This window comes from Aedes aegypti, chromosome 1 (genome assembly GCF_002204515.2).
Source record: "Aedes aegypti strain LVP_AGWG chromosome 1, AaegL5.0 Primary Assembly, whole genome shotgun sequence".
Taxonomy (NCBI): Eukaryota; Metazoa; Arthropoda; class Insecta; order Diptera; family Culicidae; genus Aedes; species Aedes aegypti.
Window position 1 is genome coordinate 63,579,332 of NC_035107.1, and position 18,366 is coordinate 63,597,697.

The window sequence follows — 18,366 nt, forward strand, 5'->3', positions numbered from 1 at the left end:
AGCACCTACTCTATTCCTTGCAAGTTAGAAGTAAGTAGATTTGTGAGAATGACTTGAAGTCTAGGGAGGTGAATGTTTCCGAATAGTGGTAATGATCAAAATTATATTTGTTATAAGTACAAGTGGATAGCTCAATCAAAGAAGTGTGTGTATTTGATTTGACGTTAATTTAGCGTCGGCGCAAGTTAATTTTATTTCGAAACAACTATTTGTGCGTAAGTAAAAGTAATTGACAGGATTGTAATCTTAACTTACAGAAATTCTTCTGCCCCATATGGGGTTAGAGGAAGCCTTTCTGAAAAATTCAGCTCATTTGGTCGTTCCATGAGCTGGCGCATTTGAATTGAAGTTAATATGTGATTTTCAGCTCAAACATATGAGCAACAGCACATCATCTACTGTTTGGTTCAGGAAAATTGATGATCGCGTTTAATTGGACCTAGAATGTCAAAAACACTACTTGATGTAATAGCGAAGAATATTGTAGAAGATTGTACCACGATCAAAATTAATAAAGTTGTTGTTTTAACCATCTGAAGTATATCATGCAATACTGCTTGTATTTCTTCAACATAGCTTGGAGGTAACCACTAAGCGCATCATAGCCATCTATGACGCTGGGCGAGCTGAGGCACATGTCGCATGCATATAAGTGACTGTACGGGAGTGCTGATCTAAGCCTAACTTTCAACAACTGAAAAAGTAATGAAAATGAGATTAAATCCAGATACAACCTTCTGCAATTATGTTCATTAGGGTATCAACTAGTGTATTTGTCACTCTGGGCTTATTTGAACGCGAACAATTAGTATACGGAACGAAACAGTGACATAGGATCAATTTTCAATATATTTGAGACGAATATCCCATACAAACTTCATAACGATTGCGCCAGCTGTTGGAGCAACCAATTGAGTTGAAATTTTGAGAGAGCGTTTTTCTTACCCTAAGGCTCATATCTAGGGGGCGCCCCGTTGAGTTTTACAACTTCTTTGTTTAAGGGCCAGTCTAATGCGACAGTAACTAAACTCATGCTAAAAGTGTGATAAATCAAGTGTAAAATATATTTTGTAAAATATATTTAAGCATTGAAACACATGTCATTATAAAACTTATAGCTATTAGACTAGCTTACATTTTATAAGTTATAATTACGATTATTTTCGTGATCAATATATTAGCATTAGAGTAATTTTTCACAATATCAACAATATGTAATCACTTGAGTCAACGTCAATCCCATCACCTGAGGGCAGGGTACAAAATAAGGGAAAATTATTGTAAAAAAAATAATGAGATTTATGAAATACATATTAAGAATCGAACAAATAAAAAACATCTCAAAAGTACTTTTTCGGAAAACCTATTCTTTAACTTCATCGGAAATTTTATTCTTGAACTTCATCTATTTCCAGCTGTCTATATATGTATTATAAACAAATATTACATTTCAATATTGGTTTTCCCTACTTATAAGCATGACCAATTGATTTCCTCAAAGTAGGTATAACGTAGGTTATTAGTACTAATCAATTCTATTGAACGCTGGTTTTCCACGAATATGCCAAACAGGGTAGAGCCAGGGATAACAAGTGTCAGGGCGAAGGACGTTAAGGATCACTCAAAGAAGCTACTTCAGGTATACGCAGTGCCAATGGTACACCGTTTCCATCATTTACCAATTGATAAATATGACCCCAAACACAAATAATGCATATTTTTCAAGAAAATTACTCAAGATTTTTTTTTAAGATTTTTGATTTGGGAACAACGTATGTATTTTGCCGTTTATAGTGCTCTGTGATCATATTGACCCTAGAAAACAGACAGAATGCAAAATCAGCCTAATTTAATCGTTGGTAAATTCCTCAGATACCTAAAATATCAATCCAAAATTATCGTTTTTCAAAAGTAATAGGAACTTTTCGGATGACATTTACACATCATTTCTAAATTCTAAGGGCATAATATTTCCCATTGTAGGATGAGAGGAAAAATGGACAAGTTATGTAATGAATCAACTTGCGAGCTTAGCTTAAAACGCGTCCAAAAATTTACGACACTTGTACGAGATTTTGGTGCAACTTGTTGACGGTCGTTTTGACCGTTTGGTACAGGACCTCATCCTGCTCGCACGACACCTCCTGTAATGTAAAATAGTAATCAATCATTCGTATCTCACTATTTTATAATAATTATCTGTCTTACCAAAGTATTCAAATTAATGTCCACCTGCTTCCCGTGCACGGTCACGGTCAAACTGTCGCCCTTGAACAGCTTCGGCACGGAACTCGCTCCGAACATCTCCTGCAGCGTTTCGATGAGGCACTCCTTGAAGTGCATCTTGTCCGGCTTGGTGGCCGTGGCCCCCTTCACCATGCTGCCGCTCAGTTCCGACTGGAGTAAGGTGGCCAGCACCGTGTCGGCGTACATGTCATTCACCGGAGTGGCCTGCCATTCCATGATGATGATCTTCCCGTCGAACGACACGTCGATGCAGTCGAATACTTTGAACTTTTTGTCGCTGTCGATGGCGTCGGAGGACACCGTTCCGGGACCGCCGATGCGCTCCAGCAGAAGCCTCAGGCTGGCGATGGAACCCTTCCAGTGGATGCTCTGCCGCTGGGTCACCACCGACATGCTCATGTCGGTGTATTCTAAGGGGGAGAGGGATTTGAATTAGTTGGAATTAGTGATGAAAACTGTGGTTCTTCTTCTTCTTGGCATGACGTCCACACTGGGCCAGAATCTGCTTCTCAGCTTAGTGTTCTTATGAGCACTTCCACTGCAGTGGAAGTTAACTGAGAGCTTTCTTTGCCAAAGTTGCCATTTTTGCATTCGTATATCGTGTGGCAGGTACGATGATACTCTATGCCCAGGGAAGTCAAGGAAATTTCCATTACGAAAATATCCTGGCTGGACCGGGAATCGAACCCAGACACTTTCAGCATGGCTTCGCTTTGTAGTCGCGAACTCTAACCATTCGACTAAGGAAGGCCCACGAACCGTCGTAGAAACAGGTTAAAGTATACTTACTCGACAAATCTGACGCTGCCAGAAGGTGATACTTGAAGTCCCGTTTAACCAACACCCCAGAAAGCTTCTGACCTTCCTCGGGACTCTTAACCGCCAGATTCCCCATAACCTTGGCCGTCTTCTCGCCCCGGAAGTACAACTCCACGGCGTGTGTATTCTTCGGATTGTACAGAGTGATGTTGGCATTCGGATCGCTTTCGTACTCCCGCTGGAGGGCAGACTTCAGCCGGTTCATTTCGTTCTGCTCGCCATGAACTAGAATTACGTGGGCGGGTTTCAATATCCGAATGAACTCGCTCGTTTGTTGGTAGTCGGTGTGAGCTGAGAACGAAATGTAATCGACAGACATGTTCAAGGGGAGCTTCTGTCCGGACATGCTGGTAATCTCCTCCGGTTCGGAGAGGATGGTTTTGGCGAGGGTTCCTTCCACGCAATAACCTGCGATGATAACACCGTTTTTGGGATCTGTGCACCAAGTCTCGAAGAGCTCCCGGGAGAGACCACTTTGCATCATACCGGGCGAAGCCATTACGACACAAGGACCAATGTCCTCGAAGTGATCGATGCCTTTCAGGTTGGAAATGTGGCGGAATACGAACGGATTGTTGACGGCAATCTGCCTCCGGATTTTGTCATTCATCGCGTTGATGTACGTTTGGTACACGGCCATACACTTCTTTGCCAAAGACGACGCGTAGTAGATGGGAAACTCCTGAAGTTCCGGATTCTGGCTCCAGTATTCATCCAAAATGAGCAACAGTTCTTGAGCTCGGCCAAGGGCAAACACGGGGATCAAGCACCGTCCGCCCTGCTGTACAATCTTTTGGACCAAACTGGTGAACCGACTTTCTCGATCCTCTCGCTTCTCGTGAATGTGAGTCCCGTAAGTAGATTCCGTAATCAAAACGTCCGGCTTCATGGCCGGAATCTCCGCCGCCATCAAGTGGCGATCTTCCTGCCGCGAAAAGTCCCCAGTGTACAAAATTTTCACGCCAGCAATCTCGATCATGAACATTGCAGCTCCCAGCACATGTCCGGCATTGTAAGCCCAGAACCGCACTCCCATCACGTCCCGTTCTTCGTGGAAGTTGATCGTTTCGATCTTCTCCATACTGGCCTCCAGGTCCGCCTCCGTGTACAGCATCTGATCCGTGCTGATGTTGCTGACCTTGATGTAATCGGACAGCATCCACCGGTAGATGGCCTTAGTGGCGTGGGTCATGAAGCAGCGTCCCTTGAAGCTGGTCTTCTGCAGAAACCACGGCAGCGCACCGCAATGGTCCAGATGGAAGTGGGAAATGAACAACAGGTCCACCTCGTCTGCCTCGATCAGATCCACGAAAGGCAACGCGTCCATTCCGGACAGGCCCGGATGGATCCCACAATCCAACATGATTTTTTTACCCTTGAACTCGAGCATGATGCAGGAGCGACCCACCTCCTGACCGGCTCCGCTGAAAACCCGAACAAAACGTTAAGCCACATATTCAAAGTGTTCGTAGGAAACAAACCAACAACTTACAGAGGTCGTATCAGCAGCAAATCGTTCTCCTCGGCCGGAACTTGCCCGTCAGCTTTCCGCTTGTGAGCCATCGTTTTTGATGCGACAAAGTTATGTCCGATTCGACCACTTTTTTCCGGTGTTTTCACTTACATGCACTTTTAATCGATTGCAACACTGTTTAACTTAAGGATTATTCACAATTTGCATTAATTTTAGGCGTTTATAATGAAATTTACTTCAATTTGTTGACCGACCACGCATTGAGGACACAAAAACATGAATGACAGATGCCGGCTGAGCATCAGACAAGAAAAAAAATAAACAAACTGTCGCTCGAAAGGGCTGAGCGTCACACAACGGCACAAGGGCTGTAGGTGCGTTTAGTGCGCGGGTGTGCTGAACAGTGATGTTCAGTTTTGAAAAGCTAGGGGCAGAGCACAGTGTTTCGATCAAGAACAAAATGTCGGCTAAAAACCTCAAATTTTTATTGAAATGGCTAACATCCCGCATAAATCTGAACCTCATCTCAACTATACCAGAAACGATTTTTTTTTTCATTAGGAACCATATTAAAAATGGTTTGGTCAACCATAGGGTTTATTCACAAATTTCATAACGCCAAAAATGGCCATTTTCGACACCCACCCACCCCCTCGTAACGCTTTTTGTATGAATATTTTACAAATTTTGTATGAGCTGTAACACGATGAACACCTGAATGGCGCAGAGAACACAGGCACAGAAGGTCAGGACAGCGAAGGCGATGGCTACGTCAGCACAGCGGACAGCGGAAATCAACCAGCTCCCACGATGGGGGAAGTTAAGGATGCCATTCAACAGCTCAAGAACAACAAAGCCGCTGGCAAGGATGGTATCGGAGCCGAACTCATCAAGATGGGCCCGGACAGGTTGGCCGCTTGTCTGCATCGGCTGATAGTCAGAATCTGGGAAACGGAACAGCTACCGGAGGAGTGGAAGCAAGGCGTTATATGCCCTATCTACAAAAAGGGCGACAAACTGGAGTGTGAAAATTATCGTGCAATCACCATCCTAAACGCCGCCTATAAAGTGCTATCCCAGATTCTCTTCCGTCGTCTATCACCTAAAGCAAACGAGTTCGTGGGAAGTTATCAAGCAGGTTTCATCGACGGCCGCTCGACAACGGACCAGATCTTTTCCGTGCGGCAAATCCTCCAGAAATGCCGTGAGTACCAGGTCCCTACGCACCATTTGTTCATCGATTTTAAGGCGGCATACGATAGTATCGACCGCATAGAGCTATGGAAAATCATGGACGAGAACAGCTTTCCCGGGAAGCTCACAAGATTGATCAGAGCAACGATGGACGGTGTGCAAAACTGCGTGAAGATCTCGGGCGAACACTCCAGTTCGTTCGAGTCTCGGCGGGGACTACGACAGGGCGACGGACTTTCGTGCCTGTTGTTCAATATTGCGCTTGAAGGTGTCATGCGGAGAGCCGGACTTAACAGTCGAGGCACGATTTTCACGAGATCCGGACAATTTGTTTGCTTCGCGGACGACATGGATATTATTGGGAGAAAATTTGAAACGGTGGCAGTTTTGTTCACCCGCCTGAAACGCGAAGCAACAAGAGTCGGGCTAATGGTGAATGCGTCGAAAACAAAGTACATGCTGGTTGGCGGAACTGAGCGCGACAGGACCCGCCTAGGAAGCAGTGTTACGATAGACGGGGATACCTTCGAGGTGGTGGACGAGTTCGTCTACCTCGGATCCTTGTTGACGGCTGACAACAATGTTAGTCGGGAAATACGAAGGCGCATCATCAGCGGAAGTCGTGCCTACTATGGGCTCCAGAAGAAACTGCGGTCAAGAAAGATTCACCCCCGCACCAAATGCACGATGTACAAAACGCTCATAAGACCGGTAGTCCTCTATGGGCATGAGGCGTGGACTATGCTCGAGGAGGACTTGCAAGCTCTTGGGGTTTTCGAACGCCGAGTGCTAAGGACGATCTTCGGCGGCGTGCAGGAGAACGGCGTGTGGCGGCGAAGGATGAACCACGAGCTCGCTCAACTCTACGGCGAACCCAGTATCGTGAAGGTAGCTAAAGCTGGAAGGATACGCTGGGCAGGGCATGTTGCAAGAATGCCGGACAACAACCCTGTAAAGATGGTGTTCGCCACGAATCCGGTCGGAACAAGAAGGCGTGGGGCGCAGCGAGCTAGGTGGATTAACCAGGTACACCAGGACCTGGAGAGCGTGGGTCACAGTCGAGGATGGAGAGAAGCGGCCATGAACCGAGGGAATTGGCGAAATATTGTTGGCGAGGCTTTATCAAGATAATTGATGTAAAGCCAAATAAGTAAGTAAGTAAGTATGAGCTGTAACACCACGAGAACACCCACCCACCCCCTTTAGCGTTATGAAATTTGTGAATGGGCCCATACTATACTGGAGTAAAGTTTCGACATCAGTGATTATGGTATTTCGAGATTCGACTACACTGTAAGACCAAAGTACTCTTTAAAGAGTAAAAAGTACCCTTTTTAAGAGAAACTAGTTTAACTCATAAAAAGAGTAAAGGGCCTTTACTCTTTAAAGAGTAGACGGCTTGTACGTCAAATCAACGAGTGAATTTTACCCATTATCCAAAAAATAGCTTTAGAGAAACAGAGTAAAATTTACTCTATTTTTGAAATATTTTTTTTTATTTTTAGTCACTTTAATTTAATTCAAATGGAAATGAACAAAACAAGCTTTTTATTTGAGAAAATATTATTTAACTTTGTAAAGCCCTGATTAAAATTTAATCTCCATTAGGCTGCAGATAAGCGTTATTTTCCATCCATGGCCATCATCGTTGCAATCCGGAACATCACGGGAAATGTGGTTATGCAGAGTCCCTTATACTATCCATTAACAAAATCGGCAAAACAGCAGATTCGAAGTTTCTGAAACAAATACAAACACATTACAAAACATAATATTCTGATTGCACGCATGAACTTTTTGCACTTACCGACATTTTTGACTTCAGCCCTCATATATATATATATATATATTTCTAGCAGTAATTGTGCTGAGACATACATCGGTAAACATCACCATCTAATCTGCACAGACTTAAGTATACTGCTTCGCGACTAAAAATGGGTGAACCACCGTGCGAAGTTTGATTTTTGACCAACTTCGCCGCGTCGCGAGTCGCTTCGCTACAGTGCGCATCTGTGCCCTCCGCAGTGTGCATTATGCGCACTATTGAGAATCGAGTTGCGACGCGGCGAAGTTAGTAAAAAATCAAACTTCGCACGATGGTTCACCCATTTTTAGTCGCGAAGCAGTATACATTTTCATCCATTAACGAGTAAGCGCTCTGAATTTGAAAATGGGCATAGTTTACCCTTTATGCAAATATTTGAAATACCCCTTATTTGACAGCTCCATATATGAGAAAAAAGTGGGTACTTTTTACACATTAAAGGATACCCCGCATAGAAAATTACAATAGACCATTTCCGTCAGATCTAACGCCAAGTTTTTGTATTTTTCTTCGAAAGATAATCATTTTTAATGAATATCAACGCTTTCAGATTTTGTTTCTATGCACTCCTGATTTTCTTACAAATTTTTAAAAACATGGATACTCACCACATTTTGAAAAATAATTCGAGATGCGGCACAGTTTGTTCAACCCTATGGGTATCAGCGTGGTGATTTTGCAATAGTTTTTCGATTCCACCCCTGCATTGAGATGCTTGTTTACATTTGGAAACGTCAAACCAGGTGCGCGCTCAAACTGACCGTGATCCCGGTCAGGGCGCCCCAAACAGGAGCGCCAACGGAACTAACGTGAAATGACTCAAACAAGCTAATTTCGAGACATCCCAAGAGACAACCATCACAACATTTGTTTCTTGTTTCTAAGTTAGACAACACAATCAAACGTTTTTGAACCAGGTTGGAACTTCATTCTCTCCAAGCTAGTCGACCAGTTCAGACGATCCTTGACGAGTGTTGTGAATTTTAATTTTAATTTTCCGCGAACGTTTCAGAAAAGTGTAAAATAAACTGACTAACCTCTAGTGTTACTGTATATATTAGTGATAAGATTACATCTAAGTTGTTGTAAGTATTCTCCATTAAGTTGATTTTATAGGGTGTTTATTATTTGGTGTGCTTTTCGGGGATATTTTGTACAAAAGAGGGAAGGGAAGGGAAACCGATTATGGGAACATGATGGCGGAGGGAATTAGTGACAAGATGGAGGACAATGATTGGACACACGTGCTGGCACGGAAGTCGAAGGCTAAGCACAAAGACAGAGACGACGAGAATGACAGTGACTACGACAGGAAAACGAAACGGAACAAACACAATGAAACGAAACCGAAAAAAGACAAATACCATGCGACTCGGGTTTTGACTGACGACGACGACGACAATCTAAATGACGAAAACAGAATACAAAATGGAGACTCAAACACAAACAACGAAAATCAAGACAATAACGCACACAAATCCCAATCGAACACCGGTACTAAACGCAAAACTGACCAATTCACAACAAAAAGACAAAACAAGGACAACACCGATGGAAATTACAATGACGGCTGGATTAAAAATCAAAACTACAAGACATTTATTATCCACAAAGAAATAAAGGACAAGGAACAGAACAACAATGTAAAGTACCCGCACCCGATGGAAGTGGCAAAAATGCTGAAAAACATAGGCGTGACGAAATACAACACAATGAAAGGTGTAGGTAGAGGCAAATTCCAGATTAGCTTCGAAAAACCAAGAGATGCAGAGCAATTGTTGAACTCCAAACTTCTGACAGACAGTTTTGGTTTCTCAATTTTCGTACCTACTAGGTTCAAGGAGAGCATAGGGGTGGTAGGGGATGTACCTCCATCCATAACAGATGATGAAATAATTGAAAACAGCAGTTGTGAAAACAATCTAAAAATTTACAAAGTGGAAAGGATTAAGAAGAGAGTAGGAGAAAATAAGTTTCAGCCCACATATTCGATCAAAATTTTTTTCAAAGGCGAGACTCTACCAAAGTCCATTGAGATCTACGGTACTCATCGATTTGTCGAACCATACGTTTTTCCATTGAAAATTTGTTTTAAGTGTTGGCGATTTGGTCATCGAGAAAAATTTTGTAAATCGAAGGAAACCAGATGTTGCAATTGTGGACAATTCCATAACGAACAGAATTGCGATACACCCGAACCTAAATGTGTAAATTGCTCAGGAAACCACAAGGCTTCGAATAAGGAATGCCCGGAAAGACTGCGACAGGACTTAATCAGACAAGACATGGCAGTAAATAAATCATCATATTTTGAAGCATCTGACAAATACCCAAAACAGACCAAAAGTAACTTACAAACTAGACTGGATTCATTGCGCGATTTTCCACGACTCGAAGACAACAGTCAAAACAGTACGACGAACGTGAGACAAAAAACCAAACGACCGATTAACCAAACACCATATTTCACAACACCCCAAAATGAATTTAACAGACAAGACACAAAACACGAATTTCTAACAAATCCATACAAAACCTCTGAAATAGAAAAAATCACACAAATGATCAAAGAAGACCTAATTCGCCAGTTCAACCTTAACAATATGTTCGAAAAAATCAAAGCTATACAAAAAACCATAATCCAAAGCACAAATAAAACAGATACAATAGAACAAGATTTGTTACTTATAAACATCAGCGAAGAATTAAATAAAATAGTTAACCCGGAAGTAGCTACCACAGAATTAAAGTAATACCAAAAACTGTTGAAATGCAAGACAATTTCAGGAAACTTACAATATTACAAAACAATGTCACAAGCTTACGACCAATAGATACAAGAGAGTCCATTCAAAACTTCCTCTTAAGGCACAACACTGATATAGTAATGCTAAGCGAAATTTGGCTAAAACCGGAAGAAACTTACAACTTTACAGGATATAAATTGTTGACAGAAACCAGATCCGCTGGTTATGGAGGAGTAGGGTTTCTGGTCAAGAATGAAATAGAATTCAAACATTTTAAACTACCTAACTTACAGCCAATAGAATCAATAGCTATAGTCACACAAAACACTCTACCTAAAATATTGTTCATATCAATTTATATTCCACCTCTACCGGTTAATAATAACGATATCAGAGAACCTTTGAAGAAATTATTTGAAACAATAGACACTTTTCACGGATCAGTAATATTAGCAGGAGATTTCAACACCCACAATCGACTCTGGAATCCTTTTCATGAGAATTGTTCACGAGGAGAACTGATAGAGCACTTACTAGACAATCAGGAACTAGTACTATTGAACGATGGTACAAGTACTCTGATAAAATCACCGAACACTACTCCGTCTGCCATAGATCTAACATTCGCATCACCAGAAATAGCCAGTAAAATAAATTGGAAGGTACTTGATGAAGATTTCTTTAGTAACCATAGAGTAATTGAATTTGATATAGATAACACAGCAAGTAAATACGATAACAATAAAGTTTATTTCAATAAAAAACAAGCCATAAATAAACTGAATATGCTACAACCACATGCTTTCCATACAACAGATGATATAACGGAAATAATTAAAGAGAAATTCAACGAATGTACGTACACCATCAACAATAATAAAAACAGGAGCCCAAAGAAATGGTGGACGGAGAAAATCAAAGAATTATTGAAAATAAAAAACGATAAATTAAAGGAATTTCTTAGAAACCAAACAGATGAAAATTACACAGACTTTAAGCGAAGTAGAGCCGTTTTGAAAAGAGAAATACGAAGAGAAAAAAGAAATTCTTGGAAGGAACTAATAGATTCAATCTATGAAAATATGAATGCTAAAACACTTTGGAACACAGTTAAAATGGTCAGTGGAGGTCGTCCAGCGAAAAATAATTTGAACCTTTTGAATAATAAACCATTAGCTCAGCAGTTCATCAACCAGAATTTTCCACCAATCACAGACATTATTATTAACCCCCCCATATCAGACAATTTAATAAAAATTGATCACTTAGAAATTATTAAGATTATCAAGTCTAAAAAAGATCATTCAACTCCTGGAATAGATAATTTATCATTTTATATATTAAAACACCTAAATTTAAATCTGATCATCCGATTCACAGAACTAATGAACGAAGTTCTTAACACAGGACAAATACCCAACGAATGGAGATCAATTAGAATAATACCATTGCTCAAACCAAACAAAGATCCAGATAATGTACAATCTTACAGGCCATTAGCTATGTTAAATGTTTTGATCAAACTAATTAACAATGTAATCAAAAATAGACTGAATAATTATATACACGAACATGAAATAATTCCTATAAATTCATATGGTTTTAAAAAACACACATCCGCAATAAATTGTGTAAACACTCTCATAGTAAAGGTAAATGAAGCAAAAAGAGAAGGTATGGTATTAGCAGCCACTTTTCTAGATTTAACCAAAGCTTTCGATAATGTTGACATCAACAAACTTTTGAAAATAATGGAGCAACTAAAAATTCCGACAGAAATTATAAATTGGGTTTTTTTATACTTAAAAGAAAGAAAAATGATCTTAGAACTAAATGATGGCACTAAAATAATTCAAATTTCAAATAAAGGCCTACCACAAGGATGTCCATTATCTCCAGTTCTTTTTAACATTTATACAAGTTTGATCCACAATATAGCTAAAGAAGGTGAAATCCTCATACAGTTTGCCGACGATTTTACAGCAATTGTAATAGGTTTTAGTACAGCAACGGTAGCAGAAAAAATGAACAACTTTCTTACAAGGTTGTCATTACAGTTTAAACATTTAGGTATGCAAATCAACCCAAATAAATCAGCAACAATAATATTTAAAAATAAGTATGATCCTACCATTTCGATAAAGTTAGACAATTCACGTATTCCAGTAGTAGCAAACCATAAAATTTTAGGGGTTCAAGTAGATCACAAGTTATCGTTTAAATCACATATTAACAATAGTATAACTAAAGCAAAGAAACAAATAAATTTACTCAAAATGATTAGTAGAAAACGTAGTGGAGCTCATCCAAACCAAATGATAAAAATTTACAAAGCAATAGTAAGGCCCCATCTAGAATATGGTTTAACAATTATAGGCTCAGTACCAAAAACAACATTTAAAAAACTAGAAACAGTGCAGCATCTAGCTATCAGAACCTGTCTTAGGCAATTAAATTCCACACCCAATCATGTTGTATTATATGAATCCGGAGAAATCCCACTCAAATGTAGGGCTGAATTATTAACTTTGAAAGAAATTGCAAAAACCTTTTTTTACAATAATAGCTTGATAGAAAAAAGTTTGCAGAACATTATGAGTTTAGATTATCTTCCAAAACACACTTCATACTTAGAAAGAACAGCTTCATTGAATAATTACTTATTTTTTCAACTCATCCCAAGATCAAGTCAAAATTACAACACTACTATTCACAATAAAATTACAATATCAAATGAAATAAAAGATCTCAAAAAGAAAAATTTAAGCAGTATTACACAAAAACAAATGGTATTACAATTAATAGAAGAAAAGTATAAGGGAGTTTATCAAATATACACAGACGGTTCTATTTTAAATTCTTTAGTAGGGTGCGGGTACTATGATGCTCAAGAGAAATTATCATATAGTTGCAAATTAAAAACTGGATTTACAATTTTGAGTGCAGAAATAGTGGCCATTATCAAAGCAATAGACTATGCGAATAGAAAAAATGTAAATGAATTAGTAATATTTACAGACTCTAAAAACACATGCACACTTCTTTCAAAACCATTCCAAACAGAAAACAGCTTAATAATAAAATTGTTGAACGATATCAATCAATCTGATATACAAAAAATTTATGTACAATGGATCCCAAGCCATATAGGATTGATAGGAAACGATAGAGCGGACCACGCAGCCAAAATGGGCACAACAAGGAATGTAGAAGAAACTATAGGCTATACACTAGAAGATATGTTTAACTTATTTAAGAATGAAGTCAATAAACAATGGCAGGACCAATATGAACAAATATCCATAGACAAAGGAAAATTCCATTACGAGCACTCAAAAATTATCGACAATAAACCATGGTTTAGAGGACTGAATTTATCAACTATAGAGACAATACAAATTGGACGAATAAGAACTGGTCATGTAGTGACTAAAAACAAACTAGCGAATTGGAATCTTGTCGCTAATTCTCGATGCGATCATTGTGGTGATAATGAAGACTTAACACACATTCTACATTATTGTCCCAAATATGAATCAGTCCGTAAAAACATATCTATACTTAATAATAAAACACCTATAGTAAATATATTAATCAATAATAATCCCGGGGAGTACATACAAATAGTGAAATACCTGAAAAAGATCAACAAGTATGTTTGAGAAAAATTAAATAAAGGATGTAATTATGTCAAGAGTATGAAACAGTAAAAATACCAGAGGGGCTTCAGTTTCGGGCGACCTATTCGATTAAAGTTTCAACACCACTACTATCTTCACAACCCTTGGCTTTATGGATCAAAAGGTCTGAGCCATCAAATCGAGAGAGAAAAAAAAAAGGTTGGAACTTGCGCAACCCGTTGTGAATCACAGTTTCAACCCCAACCCGATTCAGGTCTTCCTTTTGGAAATATATTTTCCTCCACAGATTCAAAATTCAAAACCATCCCCTAACAACAAATCTCTCATCTAGCCAACAGTTACGGTACCGCTAGTTCTTTTAGAGGCTATTTTGTACTATTCATGCCGACAAATGCCTAAATCTATCTGTTGGCTGTTGATCCGGAAGATTTCCGCCTTGATGCAGCAACAGCCGCGCAAGTAAATTTTGAGCGGCTGTTGCTGCCTCTAGGCGGGAATCTTCCGGCTCATTCAATCTTCGTCGGCACAAAACAGAGAGATTAGGCATCTGTTGACTACACGGAGAAATATTTTAACCTAATTTTTGAGTTTACTTTACCCAAAATTAAGTATATCGATTATAGTTTCAACCCAAAATCTCTCGGTTTTCTCTTTCTCCCACACGAATGTTGTCAAAAATAGAGAGAGCTGCATCTACCCAATGGGGGTACTTTGGCCCAATAAGCCAAATTTGGGTAAATGCAACTTTTCTTATGTTTGGGTCGAAAGAACTCAATTTTGCGTTAAATCAACCCAAAATTGAGTATATTTTTCTAATGGAATTAAAGCCAAACTACCTAGTGGGGACCTTGGAAATTTAGCCAAAATTGAGTTATTGGGCTCAACTACGGAATTGCGTTGAAACAACCCAAAATTGAGTTGAATTCCGTCTCCGTGTACAATCCTTGCGTTACAGAACCGTGTAGTGTTCGCCGGATGCGGTCATAACCGGCCGAAGCGGTGATAACGGATACTTCAGGAACCGTGAAGGAAGGAGGGAGCGAAACCAGCGGAGCCCATTATGATGAATGAACACATAAACAAAAATCATCTGGTCATACCAGCTGATCTTGAATTCACCACAACGTGATGGCAAAACCATAGGGGAAAAAGGGGTCTGCATTTTTTCGAGATGAAACAAATTGTAGGGGACCGAGGGGTGAACTAACGTGCCGCAAGTTTTTCATTGTTTTCTATTAGTTAAAGGCTCTAAAACATATCGGTTCCTTAGGAAAGTTTGTTCAGTAAAATGACAGAAAACATATGAGCCAATAAAATATTTTCACGGAAATGGTCTATTCATCTTACTCTCTAAACTGTAAATTTCTTGTTTGGGCCCATTCACAAATTTCATAACGCTAAAGGGGGTGGGTGGGTGTTCTCGTGGTGTTACAGCTCATACAAAATTTGTAAAATATTCATACAAAAAGCGTTACGAGGGGGTGGGTGGGTGTCGAAAATGGCCATTTTTGGCGTTATGAAATTTGTGAATAAACCCTTTCCATTAAGGTTAACGTATCACAAACAGTTGCTTTCATGTTGAACAATAAGTAATCTCAAGTTTTAAACTATAAAGAACGGTTTTTGGGTTGTCTGCCAAGTAGTGACCATTTATAAAATTATCCAGATATTCTAAAACATTTTGGATGTTGAGATTTTTTAGATATGGTGAAACTATGACGCTACATTTCGTCAGTTTGTAATTTTATTTGCGTAACACACTTCTATATGCATTTCACCATATACTTCAATTCAATTCAACATTTTGGCAAACTGTTGACGTGTGTGTATTTGTGAGCGCTCAGAGCTTATGAATGCTCACCGTTTTGCGGCACACGCTTGAAAAAAATAACAGAGCAGCTGAGTACAATTCCCACATAGGTCAAAGCGAGTCTTGTATTTTCAACCGTTTTGGTTGAAAAACGATAAAACAATACAATAAAACAATTTTTGTATTATTTTTAAAGTTTTTCTAATTTTTCAATCGAGATGATTGAAATAAAATGTATTATATTTTTGAAAGTTTGAAACGCACTCAGCCGTTGTGTTATTTCTTTCAAGCGTGTTTGTTTATCAAGTGAAAAAGTGAAAAAAAGTTCTGCATGTTCTGTTCCGATGAAGGTTTTGGGTCCTACTGCTGTTTCTTCGTGAATCTTCATAACTTTTCCCATCTGGGAGTACGTACTACCCCACTGGACCGGCGTTGAGGCGCTATTCCATCGGCGACTTCAAAATCTCTTCCAAGGCTGCAGTGGCTCATTCGACGCCGGAAAAAAGGTTGAAATTTAGCGTGACATAATTTGTGTACCATCCCAGTGCAACTTTTGTGCCAATAATGATTTATTCAAGAGCTTAAAATATATTTTTTTTATATTTAGAAATACAACTTTCAATGAGATTTTTTTTTGTTTAAAGCACTTTGTTATTTATATGATACTAAATTAATACTAATTAGGAATCAATAAAGCAATAAGTATGTGTACTTCAAACAGAGACAATTAAAACTGAAGTAATTTATTTCTATAAAAATTAATGAGTAAGTTATATATGTTTTTATAGAAGTAAGATTTTCTTACACGTACTTATTTGTTTCATTGGTTTTTATGAATAGTATTTCTAAATTCTTTTATGGTATTAACACAACAGCATAGCATTTCATATGGTTAAAATACCATAACAAAACCCTTACGTTATTTTTTTTAATTTTGATTTTATTGTTTGACCATTCCAAACCCGTTCGGCTTATAGTGGATTGGTCGAAAAATGGATGGTATGCTTACCATTCAACAGATTGTCAACGAAAAATTTTGTTCGGAAAAATCGGCCATTTTTTATGGTTACATAACTTAACCGCCTATTCCCCACATTGTGATTTGCACAATAACAATTCACCAAACTGTTAAAACAATCTCTGGTACAGTGGCTTTATTGTTGGTTTGTACATTATACGAAATTATTCAGGTATTGTTACATGTTGTTATGGATAATAACGGAAACAGTCGAAATACGGTTCATAATTATGCGGGACTGCCGAGTTTACAGTGTATACGAGCAACGGGTTGTTAAGAATGTTTACCGTACTAAATAGCGGTTTATCTCATACATTATTGGGTTTATTCACAAATTTCATAACGCCAAAACTAGCCAATTTCGATACCCACCCACCCCCTTGTATCGCATTTTGTATGAATATTTTTCAGATTTTGTATGGGCCCATTCACAAATTTCATAACGCTAAAGGGGGTGGGTGGGTGTTCTCGTGGTGTTACAGCTCATACAAAATTTGTAAAATATTCATAAAAAAAGCGTTACGAGGGGGTGGGTGGGTGTCGAAAATGGCCATTTTTGACGTTATGAAATTTGTGAATAAACCCTATGAGCTGTAGCATCTCAAGGACACCCACCCACCCCCTAAAGCGTTATGAAATTTGTGAATGAGCCCTATGGTGAACATAATGTCAATGGTACGAATTCTCGAACGTGGGTGTATCAAGTATGGTTTAAATACTGTTTCAACCATAACGGTAAACCATTTGCGATGTATTCACGATATATTTATAACTTTTGTTTTTTTTTCAAGAAATTAGTTCAAATTTGATTCACTTTTCAACTTGTTTATTATACCCCATCTCACAAACATTTTCTCATGGTATTTCATTAAATTTAACTGCACTTTGAGGCATGGAAAATTTGATGTTCTTTGCTTTGAGGTGCCGGTACCAGAAGAAAGAAAGGGCTGGATCGATGGGTTCCGGGTGTTTTCTGTCTGACTGCCGCTCATAAAATATCGCCAATTCGGGAAAAAAAATAGATGAGCAGCATATTGTGTATTTCTTTCACTACTGGACTGCGAAGTACGGCCCGCATAGAAAAATACAATTTGCTGTTGATTCCAAACAGTAAGTTTCTTTTAACTGTTATGGTAAGTGTATCACAAGCAGTTGCTATTTCATTGAACAATATGAAGCCTTAAGATAGGAACTGTTAAAAATTAAAGTAAACTATCCTAAACAGTGACGTAACACTATAATGTGTAGATATTGTTGAACAATATAGGCATGTTTTGTTCTTTTATATGAGTAACAACTCATGTATGTGCATTTTACTATATAAGACATCATTGCAACAGTTTGGCGAACGGTCGCCGATACACGCTTCTAAAAATATAGTTGGCAGTAAGTGAAATAACAACAATACTTTCATTTTTCGAAAAGATGCACTTTATACACGTCGACATTTGCATAACTGTGTTAATAATAATTTAATAATATAATACGAGAAAACAAAAATAATTATTTTTTTCGATGTTGTTCGATGAAGTTTTTGATCACTGAGTATATTATTTTTTAGCGTGCATTTTTCTGTGCCTCTTTCGAG

The 18,366-nt window shown here is 38.8% G+C and overlaps 1 protein-coding gene across 1 annotated transcript; it reads right to left on the bottom strand.

Annotated features, from left to right (window-relative positions):
* Positions 1-1,946: 1,946 nt before the first annotated feature.
* LOC5569752 (cleavage and polyadenylation specificity factor 73) lies at positions 1,947-4,849 on the bottom strand. Its single transcript, XM_001652926.2, has 4 exons — positions 4,559-4,849; positions 3,037-4,490; positions 2,209-2,657; positions 1,947-2,144 (listed from the first exon to the last, which is right to left on the bottom strand). The coding sequence occupies exons 1-4, from the start codon at positions 4,627-4,629 to the stop codon at positions 2,055-2,057; spliced, it is 2,064 nt and encodes a 687-aa protein (XP_001652976.1). The 5' UTR covers positions 4,630-4,849; the 3' UTR covers positions 1,947-2,054.
* Positions 4,850-18,366: the final 13,517 nt, after the last annotated feature.